Below are 13,763 nucleotides of genomic sequence, written 5' to 3'. Positions count from 1 at the left end.
TATTTACATGTGTATGAGATGTTCGTATCAATCTGGCTATTACTCAAAAATGCACACGATCTATTTGTCCTACCAATGAATGGCAAGCCCAACATACCTTCTTGAGCGTAATTCCCCCTGCTTGAGTGAATAGGTCGACTAGCACGGCCCGGCACAAGATCGGACCGTGATTCCGGATCAAAGGGAGTATCACGCTATCTCGGGTATCTCGTTCGACCCGATATGACCAACTAGATGGTGAAAATAGCCAACGATGCGAGAAAGATAGCCAATTCGAAGAACAGAATATGCATTACAGCGCTCATAATCGTGAATATGGAGACGTATTCAGGTCGCGAAGAGTTGAATCATGGGTCTGTGATAGTGTTGTGAGGCAACATATGTATATAATGAATCAGCTGATTTGGAGCAGTTCGAAAGTTCCTGCTTCCGAATTTCCATTTCGTATATATAACGCAACGAGATATCCACCTGTTCAGTTCTCACACTCATCTTATTCTTCAGTTTGAACATTTTACATTAGAATTTATTTACCCATATATTTGTGAAGAGTACAAGCGAGATGTCAGCACCTACTTACGAAGCACTGAAATTACCTTCCTTCGTCGAGACTGTCCTGGTAACAGGAGCGGGAGGTGAGTCTTCCTCATTTCCACTGTTCTATACCCACCATCCCTTCATTCACTATCGTCCGTCTCCTTTTCCACTACCAACCACCGCCTCCAGCCGCTCTAATGTCCCATCCGCAGTCTTGCATTTGCATCTCCCTTGATCGTGCTAACCCTCACTTTACCAAGGCTTCGTCGGCCAAAAGCTCGTCCTCCTCTTACTCAAACTGTACCCCAATCTCCGAATAATCGCCACGGACATCATCGAACCCCCCAACCACGGGATCACCGACGCGAAGCGATTGAGGAATGTTAAGGCTGATTTGGGGAAACCTGAGGAGTTGAAGGGTGTCTTTGAGGGCGAGAAGGTTGGTGGGGTGTTTGCATTGCAGTGAGTCGGTGTTTGGATCTTGGTTTGATTGAATATAGGGGATAGGCTGTGGCATTAATTTAAGGTCGATTGGCAAGCTTACCTCTGATCTCTTCTCACTCTCACTCTTACTTGCTATCAAAACTTCAATTCGGAATGACAACTACCATCATATCGAACACTTCATTTCCCATGTGATCTGGTCCCACCTACCCACCCACCACAGCGGTATAATGTCCGGCGGATCCGAAGCCAACTTCCCCCTAGGTTACTCCGTCAACATCGACTCGCACCGAGCCCTCCTGGACGCAGCACACAAACACGCCGAAGCGACCTTCCCTAAGGATCATCCTAGACCGATATACGTGTTCGCCTCTTCTCTGGCGGTGTACGGAGCAGTCACCCCTCAGTCGGTCGTCGATCCGAAAACAAAACCTGTAGTTCCTGAATCGAGTTATGGGGTACAGAAGCATTGTGTGGAGATGATTGTTTATGATTATGGTAGGAAGGGTTAGTCACTCTTTTATCTCTTCTCGGTTTTCTTTCTAAATCTTCCCTCCTCTCCCCTGATCATATACTCGGGTTTGTATCTTGTGAGATACAAGGGAATGTCAGACTGATGCTAACCCATCCCACTTCTCTAGGCTACCTCGACACCCGTACAGTCCGTCTCGTAACAGTAACCGTCCGCCCAGGAGCACCCTCAAGCGCCGCATCATCCTACATCTCAGGGATGATCCGAGAACCCCTCCAAGGCCAGGAATCGCCTTGTCCCATTGCCGACTCCCTCGAAGACCCAGCACTGGATTATTACCTCACCTGGGTGGGCAGGACCAAAACTGTTATAAGGAATATTTTGTGGGCGGCGGTGTTGGATGAGGGAGATCTGAAAGGTGTGAGTCAGGAGAGGATAGTGAATTTACCGGGGATCCAGATTACCCCGAGGCAGATTATAGAGACTTTGTGAGTTTGCCTCTGTCTCTCTCTCCCAACCAGCTGAGTACAATATCCTCACACCAAATGGATGGTCTTGCTCATCGATCATTTGTCTTTACTCTGCAATTGATTGATGTGTATATGCTGATAATTTCGACGACAGACTCAAATACGGCGGTCAAGATAAACTCAAGCTCATCAAATTCAAGAAAGACCCAGCAGTCATCAAGATCTGCGATACCTGGGCCGGCGCGTTCGATAATACCGATGCTCTGAAGTTAGGGTTCGAGGTGGATGATCCCAAGACGGGGTATGAGGGGGCGGTACAGGATTTCATCGAGGAGGAGTTGGGTGGGAAGGTCGCGTAACTTGTCCACCAAGTTAAAGGTAGAAAGAAGTGATCGACGAATTGTTCTATAGCGTTGGGTAATATGCAATTTGAAATCAGAATATTCTTCGGCTCATGCTCATGCTCATGATAGCTGTCCTGCATGTCTCCATTCTCCAGCATACTGCACGTCAAGTGAGGTACCATGACTCTTCGACTGAGGGAGAGAGAGCAAGAGCAAAAACAAGCATTGAACAGCGAAGCATCCATCATATTGTGCATAGTCATAGCCTAACGTCTCGTCATAACACGAACATGAACATGAACACTCAAACTATATATGCAGGGTATCTGACCTTACTAAACATGAACTAAGCAATCCTCAAACTTTCCAACCCTTTCAACCCCTCCAAACCTAATCCACCATCTTCAAACTCAACCCCACGATTCCTCAACAACTTCAAATCCCTCAAAGCACTCTCCGCATGCTGTCTAACAACCTCGTCATCATCTCTCATCTGCACATACCCTAGTATATCCAACGCCCGTTGCACGAACTGATCCGAAAATACTTGATCTTCTCTCTCCCCCTCATTGGAAAGTGGAGTAATCTTGATACTCTCCTTCAACGGTACTTGTAGTTTTATATCACTCTGTTCCTCATGATCTTGAGATTGAGCAGTATCCATAAATCTCACGAAAAGTACCACTCTGACACACCAGTTGAATACGCTCAAAGCTGCTCTTCGGAGGGTTGGATGTTTCCCATCTTCTTTTAGGGTAGGTTCCTCATCTACTATACGAGGATTACTGGGTTTTTCAGATGATGGTGTTGATTCTTCATGGGTGGGGAGTGGATCATCATCTACCAATTGGACGAATTCCGATTTACCCCACTGCATTTGAGGATTACGTTCTTCTTCTTGAGGTTGAGGTTGAGGTTGTATATTATCAGATTTGAAAGGCGACGAAACGACCGATTCGACCTGGATTAAGTCGAGGGTACCTTGCGCCAAGTCATTTGCCCAGGGGAGGATGGTGAATGGAGATACTCTTGCGCAAGTCGATAAGATGGATAGAGCCGAACTTCGGATCACGGTGGGAAGGGATGATAATGGATAAATTGACATCAGAGGAGGAACGATCTCGTTGGCTGTCACCCATAAGAAAGGCGAGATCAGCTGTCGTTTTACCTCGAGTATGGCAGCAGACTTACCGTATCCTCCTAAAGCATCTCCAGTCCTTTCCGCCACCTGATCTATGGCTTCAGCAAGTCTCAGGACTCTTTCGATCGTCCCTTCATCTCCCTTCTTCTCATTACGCTCTAACGCTTCTATCTCACCCGTGTATTTCCCTATAAGAGGGACAAATACATCTTTCCCCAATGCATCTACCATCCCGCTCAGCCCCTTGATAGCAGACAGGTAGATGAACGAATCCTTATCGTCCAGTTGTTCCAGATAAATTCCAAGTATATTAGGTACCAGTGCTGTGTCGAATCCGACAGAGAAAACAAGATCTTTCAACATCGTCAGACCGTGAGCTTTGACTGGAAGAGTATCGTCCTTGATGAGAGTTATAGCTTTTTGATATGTTTCTCGTGAGGCTTGCTGAGGACCTACGAGCGGGTCGTGATCGGGAAAGTGCTGTTGTGAGAGGAGGAGCTGTGCTTCGCGAGCTGCATTGCGGATCGAGACGGAGGGCGATCGGTGAGATAGGACGTTCAAGTGGGAGAGTATAGGCTGTAGGATTGGGAGATCTTCTTTGAGTTGACCCTCGCCTGTCATCGTCACGTAATGTCAGCAATATACCATAATAATGCGAGGGTTGCAATCATATATATGTGTGTGTGTGGTTGACGCGAAGGAGAGATCGACTCACCCTCAAGCGAAGCAAGCAATTGACAAGCCACCTCGATCAACCCCCTCTTGCCATCCGGCGCAACATCATCATTCAAACCTTTATCCCCAGCATGCCCGTCATTCACCTCCTCTATGAATGGTTTCTCATCCTCTACTTCAGCTTTTTCGTCCCCTCCGTCGAGAGATTGCACCTGATCGTGCAACACCCTCTCTACAAAGCCCAGCACCTGAGACGGTCGAGTGAAAAGCTGTGAACCGAGCTTCTCCATCATCTGGATGGTGAGTTGCAAATTGCTCAGTGATCTACATGAACCATATGTTAGCTAGTTAGATTTGCATAAGAGCGATCAAGGTAAGCTTACTCCAAAGAAGGTTCAATCTCCGTAGCCAACTTGATCCTCCATGAATCTAACGCTTTCAGGATCACTTCACTGGCTATGTCCGGTCTATCGAGGGATTCTATCAATTGACAGAGCAACTGGGGGTCGGGGGAGATGATTTGTCTAGCGAGGAACTGCGCAAGAGAATCTTCGTTGGACGATTGCATTGAGCTGATGGAGGGTAGGGTGATATCGTCTTGGGAGGTTTTGGCTTTGTCACTGCGAAATCAGAATTGCAGTCAGCATCATGGATTGCCGCAGTGCTCAGTCAACCAGTGTCACTCACCGGGAGACTACCAACTTGACTCCTTCTCCTTCTTTCTCCCAATGCAAATCCACCCCATCTCCCTCAATACTTTCTTTCCCTCCCCACCCTCTCCCGCTCTCAGCAATCGACCAAATCCCCTTCACTCCCGCCACCTCATCAACAGCTTTACCCCAACTGACCAAGAGAGACTGAACGCCTTCTTCCAAGTTGATCTCCACATCAGAGCCCTTCTTAACCTTGACAAGTAGATGATCCTGATGACGATTCAAGAAAGTATGAAGGGAGAATAACGGAGGCAAGATCGAACCAACGAGGAAATCGGCAAATTCGTGTGAAGAGGGATTATGCAATAACAATAATCGCATGTTCTGTACCGATCGTTGAATTGCCTCCCAGCTGGTAACTACTATTTTATCGTTATTCTGAGGCAAAGAGTTAGGTAGTTTAGGGTACCAAGGGGAGTGCAATTTGTTTTTCAGCCAATCGCCGATCAGAGGTCTATTCGAGGCCCATAATCTTTGGATGCAGTAGCATGCGGTATTGACGTATGCTACGGGTAAGTGCGAGTGGGATGTCAAGGGGATCATCGCGAATAGTTCGGAGAGGAGCCAGGGGTAGTATATCTAGCACAAAGCGAATGTTATCATGATGTTCGATCTCACAGAAAGAGACGAACTCACTTCAGGAGTAACTTGACGGGGTATTCGGATGAGCACATTGAATATATGATCCAATCTTTGACCTTCAATGGCTATATCATAACATCAATCACAAGCGTCCAAGCGTATTTCAGCCCAGGGACAGATCCACTCACAAGTTACATCATCAGTCTTAGCCGTCTCCCCCAAGACATTCTCCATCAACCCCCTCACACCACCCGGTCGTCTGACCTGAGCAGTCAATAACCCATTTATAATTTCCTTAGGGTATTTAGGCCAAACCCTCACCCATCCATTCGATTTTACACCCTCCTTACTTCCCTGCACTAACAACTTCAAGACATTGACAAGTGTAGATATCGCATGACCGGGAGAAAGAGACATCAAGGCCTTGATAAATTCCGATCTGAGATTCGCATAGGTTTCAGAGGGTTTTGATGGAGTATAAGCTATGATGAGCGTTGAGAGGAAGATCGGTATAAGGTGAGAAGAAAGTAATGTCTGTGTGATGGTGGTTGGAGGAGTGGGTGCTCTGGAGCTTGGTCCAGCATCAGGAGTGGGTGGGACGGTCGTCTTGAGCAATTTCAATAACGATTCTAAAGTTACTGATAATGATTCTGCAGTCTTGGGTAGGAAGGTGGGTAACGATTCGGCATAATGCGATGCGAGTGGGAGGAGGTACGAGAAGGTCGTGTGTGATAACATAAGACGTATCAATCGTAAATCTGCTGTACCGAGTAAGACTGATTTGGGAGAGTTGAAGTATCTAGCATCAGCACTGGGTCTTCGTTTGCTTTTGAATAATTTGGGTATGGGGAATTGGCTCTCAACGGAGTAATAGGAGTTGCGTCTCTTGTGTGAATGATGCTGACTATGAGTATGAACATGATGAGGGCTTGGTATAGGATTTGAAGAGTATTTGTAATTTGTAGGTGAAGTAACAGCAGAAGAAGACGAATGACTCCCTCTCCTCTTTGATTTCTTAGGTTTGGATTTTTTCTTTCTCTGACGACGAGATAATTGATGAGTAGATATCGAGAACGTACAATCTCTTTCATCCATTCCAATCCCTCTTGTCTCCTTTGGCCAAAACTCTTTTTCCAATATCAACTGGATCGACTTGATCAGTGCAAAACATCGTTTACCAACGACAAACACCAGTTCATCTCTCCTCCTCTTCCTCAGCTCTTCATCCTGTTCATTCTGATTCTGATCGCCCGGTCGTTCCTGTTCATCTTCATTGCACCATTCCGGAGTGACCTTTCTCCATTCTTTAGGTAGGGATTTCGAACATGCTTTGAGTCGTTGGATGAGGTCGGTAGGGTTGGAGGATAGAGGTGTGGGTGGTTTGAGTAGGATATCAGCTGATTTCAAGAGGTTCTTCAATGTTGGGCCTGATGTGGGTTTTAGGGTCGAATCAATTGCGGTACTGGTGTTACTGCTGCTGCCTGATGTTCCCGTAGGTGTACGAGGAGGCATGTCCACTCTGTTTATGCTATATCTTGCTTAAGATGGAAGAAGAGGAAGAAGAGGAGATGTAAATTCAACATATACAGACACACGACCTTTTATAATGTTCGAATGAAGTGAAATTTGATCCCGTCGTCAACATGAATCAACATCCTCCCTTCTTCCCTCTCTCTGTCTCTCTCTTTTCTTCTTGTTACTCTTTTTGGCTCCCTTGCTTTCTTTCTCATGCATATACACATCCATTCATCCCACTCCAAACCTTTGCAACATGCCCCCCAAACCCTCCAAACCAAAACAAAGAGTCTCATCAACCTCGTCATCGGGATCAGCAACCATCTCCTCTCAGCGACCCCCTGAATCTCAAATCGAGGTATTGTACAACACAGCTGTCCAATCCTTTGTACGGCGAGACCACGTCAAGACTCAGGCTGTGCTGTCGAGACTTCTAGCATCACTCGAGACAAAGCAGGATCAGGTTCAAGGGAACGAACCGGCGTGGTATGACCTCGATTCTGATGTACCGGCTATGGGCGATGAGGATGGAGAAGGACAAGAAGAGATAGACGAATGGATGATCAAAACGCTCAAACTGTCCATATCATCCCTTACATCCCTATACGCCGATCCACCTCATAAGACCACCACCCTCCCCAGCGAAATAACCAATCTTCTTCCACCAATACCTCCAAATAAGTTACTAGGACACCTCCGCACGACCTGTAATGAGTATTTACGATCACCCATCCTCCCTCCTCAAATTATCTCTACCCTCCTTCTCGCTTCTTTAAAGCTTCGTCCATCACCCCCAGCACTGGATTTCGCACATCACCTATCGGAAGAATGGATTACAGCGTTACCCGATCAATTCATCTTATCCATCTCACCCCAATCAGGTAGTAGCAAACAAACGAAAGATGCGAAGAAGCGGAAGAAGGTAGAAAGTGCAAGAGAAGGGTATCTGAAGGTGGTTGAGCTGTTCGTAGGTGAAGTATTGAGTCGAGAGGGGGAATGGGAGATGGCCAGAGGGTTTCTGGATGGGGAGGGAGTGATGGGATCGAAGAGGAAGGAGGTGGGTGATTGCGTGGTCTTCATGGCAGGTAGAAGAAGAAGAGCATTCTGACGAAACCTCTTGTCAATGATATAGGCACTATACAAACATCTTCGAACACTCCAATCTACCCCTCTCAACACCGTCCCAACACCCTCACCGTCCTCTTCCCTCGTGCTACCTTCTTCAGGTTCCAGCTCGAGATCAAGATCAAGATCGGGTAGTAACAGTACGACCTCCTCAAGTTCCAGCGAAAGGACCGCTCGACCAAATACCACCCAAGCTCAACTGGGACTGCAACGTCAGAGTCAGGGTATCCCTCTTCCAAGGAGTAGTTCAGAGCAAGGCAAAGGTAAAGGCAAAGCTAAAGAGGAAGATCCATCTCAAATCGAGAATTACAACCCAGCATCCCCATCTCCGTCCAATTCAATCCCAAGAATACCTACAAGGGATCTATCAAGAACGAACAAAGCACAACCCCCCACCTCAGGAATCCATCAACTCCTCTCCTCCATCCTTCCCCCTTCTCTACACCACCATCTAAGTATCCTTCTAACATCCAACCTCTCATACCTCGCCCTTCCTATCCCACTCCTCATCCTTCTTACCCTCCTCATCCGCCGCCGTCGTCGGAGCAGACCCACAGATCTCTTACCTACTCCGACCAACAGCTTAGACGACGTAAGGAACAGGTTGAGGCTTGCGAGGGTGCGGCAAAGGGGTTGGTGGGGTTGGATAATGTATTACCTCAATTGGTGGATTGGGAAATTTGCGGGAGTATGGAAGTTGGGAACTACGATTACTTATCTGTGAATTGTTTAGGAAGAAGGATTGGACATCTGGCCTGGAGGTGGAGGGATTTATCTTATCATTATATGCGGTGATCTATGTTGTACGAGTACTGTATATGTACGAGATCATCTGGTGCGGATTTTGCGGGATTTGTAAGTCTAGTAGGGTGTTTTATAAAAGTGATGATGAAAACAAGGTATAATCTCGTGATCATGTATAATCTGACAACATGCGGGAGACTGGACTATCATTCATACTGTTATACGAAGTCTGCTCCTGCTTGCCCGTACATGAAGATGTGTCCTCCTTGACCAGATAGGATAACCGACATATAAACCAAACAAGATATACCAGTCATTCAATCCATTCAGTCCCTCGATATACTCAATATAAACATCAATACCGATACTAACCTCTTTTCTTCTTCTTCTTCTTCTTCTTCTTCTTCTTCTTCTTTCATATCTCATCCCCCTCGCTCATCAACTCGACTGACGTCGAGCTCGATTTACTTGATCAACTGCTTAATCTTCAAAGCGATCGAAGCAGAGTCCAAACCCTGATGACCGATCTGTTCACCCAATCCACCGCAACCCTCTTTGTTTGTTCCCCTATAACATCGTGAGACCATCAGTATCAGTCCTACCGTTCCGTTGAAGGTGAAGAGTCACTCACATGTATCCGTATCTTGGTCGGAGGTCTCGTTCGAGCAACCATGTACCGAACTGTTCCAAGCCAACCAACAGTCAGCTCCCGTCCCGCTTGATTGAGCAGCAAGTTTCCTGATGTATTCTCCAGATGGAGTATATCCAAAGAACACAGCTACTCCAGCTGGCATTTGAGAAGAGAGACAACTCTTGAGGAAACGCTTGAACCCACCTTACTTCCCAACCCAGTCTTCTGGTTCAAACTCTCCGCAACAAGTACGAACTCAGTCTTTCCAATCTCCTTGATCACATCCTCATCAACCACATTAAGCGTAGACTTGTTGATCAAACCAATATCCAACCCCTCCTTTCGTAATCTATCAACAGCATCCAAAGCTCTGTGCAAGATATCTCCGTAGGACACAACATATCCTTTAGAACCCTTTCGGATGATCTCGTCTTTACCCGGGATGAACTTGTACGAGGGATCTTCGAAGAATTTTGAGCCGTCTTCCTTGAGGATCCAGGGGACTTTGGATCGAGTGGAGAATACGAATCGCAGGCCTTTCTCGTAGAATACTTTGTCGACGATTCTGGGTAGGTGGGTGGGTGGGTGGGTAAATCTATCAGTCTGACACGGTCAAAGCCATCATAACAATAACTTACTGGTCCATTTGAGTCTATCCAAAACAGATTCTCAATTCATCAGCGATTATCCTCAGATCTCATGCGACGACAGACCCAAACTCACACAATCAGCAGGGAAGTACAACCTAGTCTCATAAGCGTCCTCAAGACCATTATCCAAGAAGAAATTGTTGATACCGAAGTGACAGGTGTTGTCCGCCATCTCATCAACACCAGAGTGAGAGAAGTGGGTCAAGACGTTGGCAAAGTTAAGTCGGGCCATGGTGAGCTCGGAGATGATCATTTCGGAGAAAGCAGAGAAGGTACTGTATCACATGGAGATGTCATATCAGCGATAATGAGTGAACAACGAATGGACAGATACACACCTGAATACACCGAATCGATCGGCCTTGAACGCTCCCCATCCTGCTGCGGCGGAAAAGTTTCCTCGTTCCATGATACCGGATGAGAGGAATACTCTGTGGATGGAAAGCACATTATCAGCTTACAGCCTTTTGTACGACAAACAGACACCCTGATTGTCTAGTATTGATGAACATCTAGGTATTTCATTTCCCACCATATAGTGTGGAGAACCCTTCTTGAGAATATTTGATTCCCTTTAAAGAACCCCAACTCACTCAGGATGTTTCTTATGAATCACATTCAACCCCGTCGAACCCTCCAAATCAGAATCGACAACAAGGACTTTCGATTTGTTATCATCTTTAGAAGTCTTGTCCAAGACTCTAGAGACGGCCTCTCCAAATTCGACTCTGCAAGCTCCTTTTTCCTTGGTACTTCCCGATAAGATGTCGGAGTAGGTGGAAGGTTGGATAGCTCGGAGGATGTTGGCGCATTTGGGGTGTCGGGGGTCGAGGTATTCGATTGCTGGTTCGCTGCAGGGTGTTTCATCAGTATAATCCTGTAGTGAGGTTGAAGTTATATGTGGCATGAGGTACACCAGAAAGAGTGGAGCCACGAATAGACCATCCAGCCAACCACAGCTCTGAAGGCGAGAGATACCGATGATACCCAGCATGAGATACGTCACACTCACACTTTGATAGCATCGTGAGCGTGCGAACTACCCTCGATACCCTTGATCTTAGGAGCCATAGGTCTGTGAACGACTACGGCAGCTGGACCTTGGTGGTTCATAATCTCCACGATGGCGGGGTAGAGCGAATCGAGATCTTCACCGTTGGCTTCGACCACCTTCAGACCGTGGCCTTCGAGAGTCTTGGCGACGGTGTATCCCTTGAGGTATTCTGAGGGGTGGCCGCTGGTATTCAAAGCTAAATCAGCTAGGAACGAACGCAACAGAAACACCATAGAAGGATGAGCAGAATGAGTGGATGAGTGAGAATACTTTTGACGGGTGGATGGTAAGAAGAGCGCTGAGAAAACACAACCCACGCAATGGTAACATCATTATCATCAATAAACAACTTAACGTTCAACCCCTGAGCCACAGCCAACCTGGCAGCCTCGGCATCGTCTCCCTCCTGTTGTGATCCGTCCGATCCCAACATAAACACCGTCTTCTCCCTCTCAGCAAGGGCAACACCATTGACCAAAGGCCACATGTGACCCAATCGTCCGGAAGAGAACTTCACACCGGGTGTGAAACCCAATTCGGGGTGACCGGGCAAGTGAGAGTAGGCTTCTCTGTAGTGGAGCAGCTGTTCGACGGGGAGGTGACCGTCGAGGACAGAGAGGAGGTATTGAGTGGCCACTCTGTGCCCTGCCTCGTCGAAGAGGATGTCGACGTATTTGGACTTGTCGGTGTCGGCCAACAGGAAGGAGAGGAGGATGACTACTTCTGGGATGGTGTCGAAGGCTCCACTGGGGGTGAGGTGATATTAGCACGTGTGTAGGATTCAAGGTGTGATGGATAGGAGGGAGGAGGATTGATGGAGATTGTGAGATTATGAGGGTTAATTATGCGATATGTTCATGGAGAGAGTTCACTCACCCAGTGTGTCCTGCCAATCCTCTGGCAGCACCAGTAGCAGTGAAGAAGACGACTACATCTCTGAGTAGAGAGATATTGGCGATCTAGGGATACTAAAAATCAGCACCGACAATCTCTCAACTTGAGATGGATGATAGACATGGTAGAGAGAATAGTCAAACCCACCAATCCATCCTTCTGCTCTTGAGTCAAAGTCTTATCCTTCTTGGGATCAAGAGGGAAGGGTTTATATTTCTTAAGATCGATGGGGAATTTCTCGAATTCCCAGTCTTGTACTTTCTACTCGAGGATATATCATATCAGCGGGGTGTCTTTGTGTGTTAAATATCATCTATGTACACTTACGTTTACTGACATGATGGTTGTTCTGTTTATTCTACTATTTCTTATTTTAATATTTTGATTATACGGTATGAGAAGAAGAGACAAGAAGAAGAATAGAAGTAGGAATGTGGGAAATATGTATGATATGGTATGTGGTATATATAGTAAAAGGGTGGATACTCTCCCCCCTTGCGTCATACCTCACTCCAGGGTAGTATGCTATTATTTTCATACTCCGATTAATATGGGATGGGATACATGGACACATTCTCACGCTATATATACCATAAGATACGGTACCACATGCATGCATAACACACAGCTGAGCAAAGCAGAGATAGGCTTACGAGTACAGAGCAGAGTACTACATGGCAGATAAGACTAAGCATTCTTAGAAGAAGAGGAGGATATACAACGACCAACGGAAGAGTGTTGCATGCAGCTTATTCACATCTCACATCCATCATCAATCCAAGTGACAAGGGAGCTATACCCCTCGACCAATGCTCAGATCCAACGGAGCAATCACCCAACATCCTCAACACCCCCATCCTCCCTAATCCTCTTAATCACCCTCCCAGGATTACCCACCACAACACATCGACTGCCCACATCCCTAGTCACTACCGTAGCAGCTCCGATCGTGACTCCATCTCCAATAGTTACCCCAGGACAGATGGTAGCTCCAGCTCCTATCCAACAATCATTTCCTATCTTAACGGGCTTGGCCCATTCTCTGCCTTTTAGACCGTTTCGTTCTTCCGGTGAGATGGGGTGAGAGGGTGTGAGGATCTGGACGTTGGGGCCTAGCATTGTGCGGGAGCCTATTGTTACTGCGACGGAGAGTTCAGTCATGTCTTGTATATAAAACTCATATGATGATGGTGCAGTAATGCTATATCAACTCAACTCACTGGGACAGATATCAAGTAAAGTGCAATTAGCACCTATAAACACCTCATCCCCTATGGTAATGTTGAATCCCTGAATCGTACATCAGCTCAACCATCGTATATCGTACATGTACGGTACCCATACCTCGCCGAGATTGTATATACACACATATATATATAGAGAGAGAGAGAGAAACCCACATATTCACAAAAAAAACCCTGGACGATCCAAACATTCACTCCCATAAATACAAACTCCCTCATCTCCCTCATCCTATCCCCCATATCTACTATCTGATTTATCTCCCACACCCTCCTCGCAGCGGTATCTCTGATCCTATCTATGTATTTGTTGTACGATAGATACGGTTGACCACTCAGCATCAACGAGAGCTCGGTGGGATCTTCGCCTTTCTCAAGGTCGGGTGGGGAGATACGAGGGTTGGTCTCGTGGGGTAATGGCATTGTATCTATGACTATGATTTGGTCGAAAATGAAGTTGAAGAGATGTAGATATCCAAGATGGATATGGAAAGGGTTTCATCTACACTACGAGTAGATGATCTAATCGGT

General features: G+C 46.6%; 5 protein-coding genes across 5 annotated transcripts; 2 read left to right on the top strand and 3 right to left on the bottom strand.

Moving 5' to 3' along the window:
* Positions 1–562: 562 nt before the first annotated feature.
* Positions 563–2,282, top strand: I302_105613 (uncharacterized protein; the record flags this gene model as incomplete). Its single annotated transcript, XM_019191362.1, has 5 exons — positions 563–635; positions 798–999; positions 1,205–1,488; positions 1,623–1,941; positions 2,078–2,282. 5 exons carry the CDS (start codon positions 563–565, stop codon positions 2,280–2,282), a joined length of 1,083 nt encoding a protein of 360 aa, XP_019045992.1.
* A 331-nt stretch (positions 2,283–2,613) lies between these two features.
* On the bottom strand, positions 2,614–6,890 carry I302_105612 (uncharacterized protein; the record flags this gene model as incomplete). The annotated part of the gene is made up of 8 exons (XM_065870120.1): positions 2,614–3,395; positions 3,459–4,022; positions 4,124–4,407; positions 4,467–4,703; positions 4,771–5,375; positions 5,433–5,503; positions 5,567–6,154; positions 6,458–6,890. The coding sequence occupies 8 exons, from the start codon at positions 6,888–6,890 to the stop codon at positions 2,614–2,616; spliced, it is 3,564 nt and encodes a 1,187-aa protein (XP_065726192.1).
* Positions 6,891–7,149: 259 nt separating this feature from the next.
* I302_105611 (uncharacterized protein) lies at positions 7,150–8,742 on the top strand (the record flags this gene model as incomplete). The annotated part of the gene is made up of 2 exons (XM_019191360.1): positions 7,150–7,950; positions 8,026–8,742. The coding sequence occupies 2 exons, from the start codon at positions 7,150–7,152 to the stop codon at positions 8,740–8,742; spliced, it is 1,518 nt and encodes a 505-aa protein (XP_019045990.1).
* Positions 8,743–9,226: 484 nt separating this feature from the next.
* Positions 9,227–12,330, bottom strand: I302_105610 (uncharacterized protein; the record flags this gene model as incomplete). The annotated part of the gene is made up of 11 exons (XM_065870119.1): positions 9,227–9,329; positions 9,394–9,443; positions 9,598–9,996; positions 10,117–10,318; positions 10,382–10,474; positions 10,637–10,894; positions 11,056–11,280; positions 11,415–11,843; positions 11,974–12,056; positions 12,139–12,252; positions 12,319–12,330. 11 exons carry the CDS (start codon positions 12,328–12,330, stop codon positions 9,227–9,229), a joined length of 1,968 nt encoding a protein of 655 aa, XP_065726191.1.
* Positions 12,331–12,822: 492 nt separating this feature from the next.
* Positions 12,823–13,655, bottom strand: I302_105609 (uncharacterized protein; the record flags this gene model as incomplete). The annotated part of the gene is made up of 3 exons (XM_019191358.1): positions 12,823–13,130; positions 13,212–13,281; positions 13,392–13,655. The coding sequence occupies 3 exons, from the start codon at positions 13,653–13,655 to the stop codon at positions 12,823–12,825; spliced, it is 642 nt and encodes a 213-aa protein (XP_019045988.1).
* Between the last annotated feature and the right edge of the window lie 108 nt (positions 13,656–13,763).

This window comes from Kwoniella bestiolae, chromosome 4 (genome assembly GCF_000512585.2).
Source record: "Kwoniella bestiolae CBS 10118 chromosome 4, complete sequence".
Classification (NCBI taxonomy): Eukaryota; Fungi; Basidiomycota; class Tremellomycetes; order Tremellales; family Cryptococcaceae; genus Kwoniella; species Kwoniella bestiolae.
Note: the sequence above shows the minus strand (reverse complement) of the source record. Positions and strands in the feature narration are given on the sequence as shown.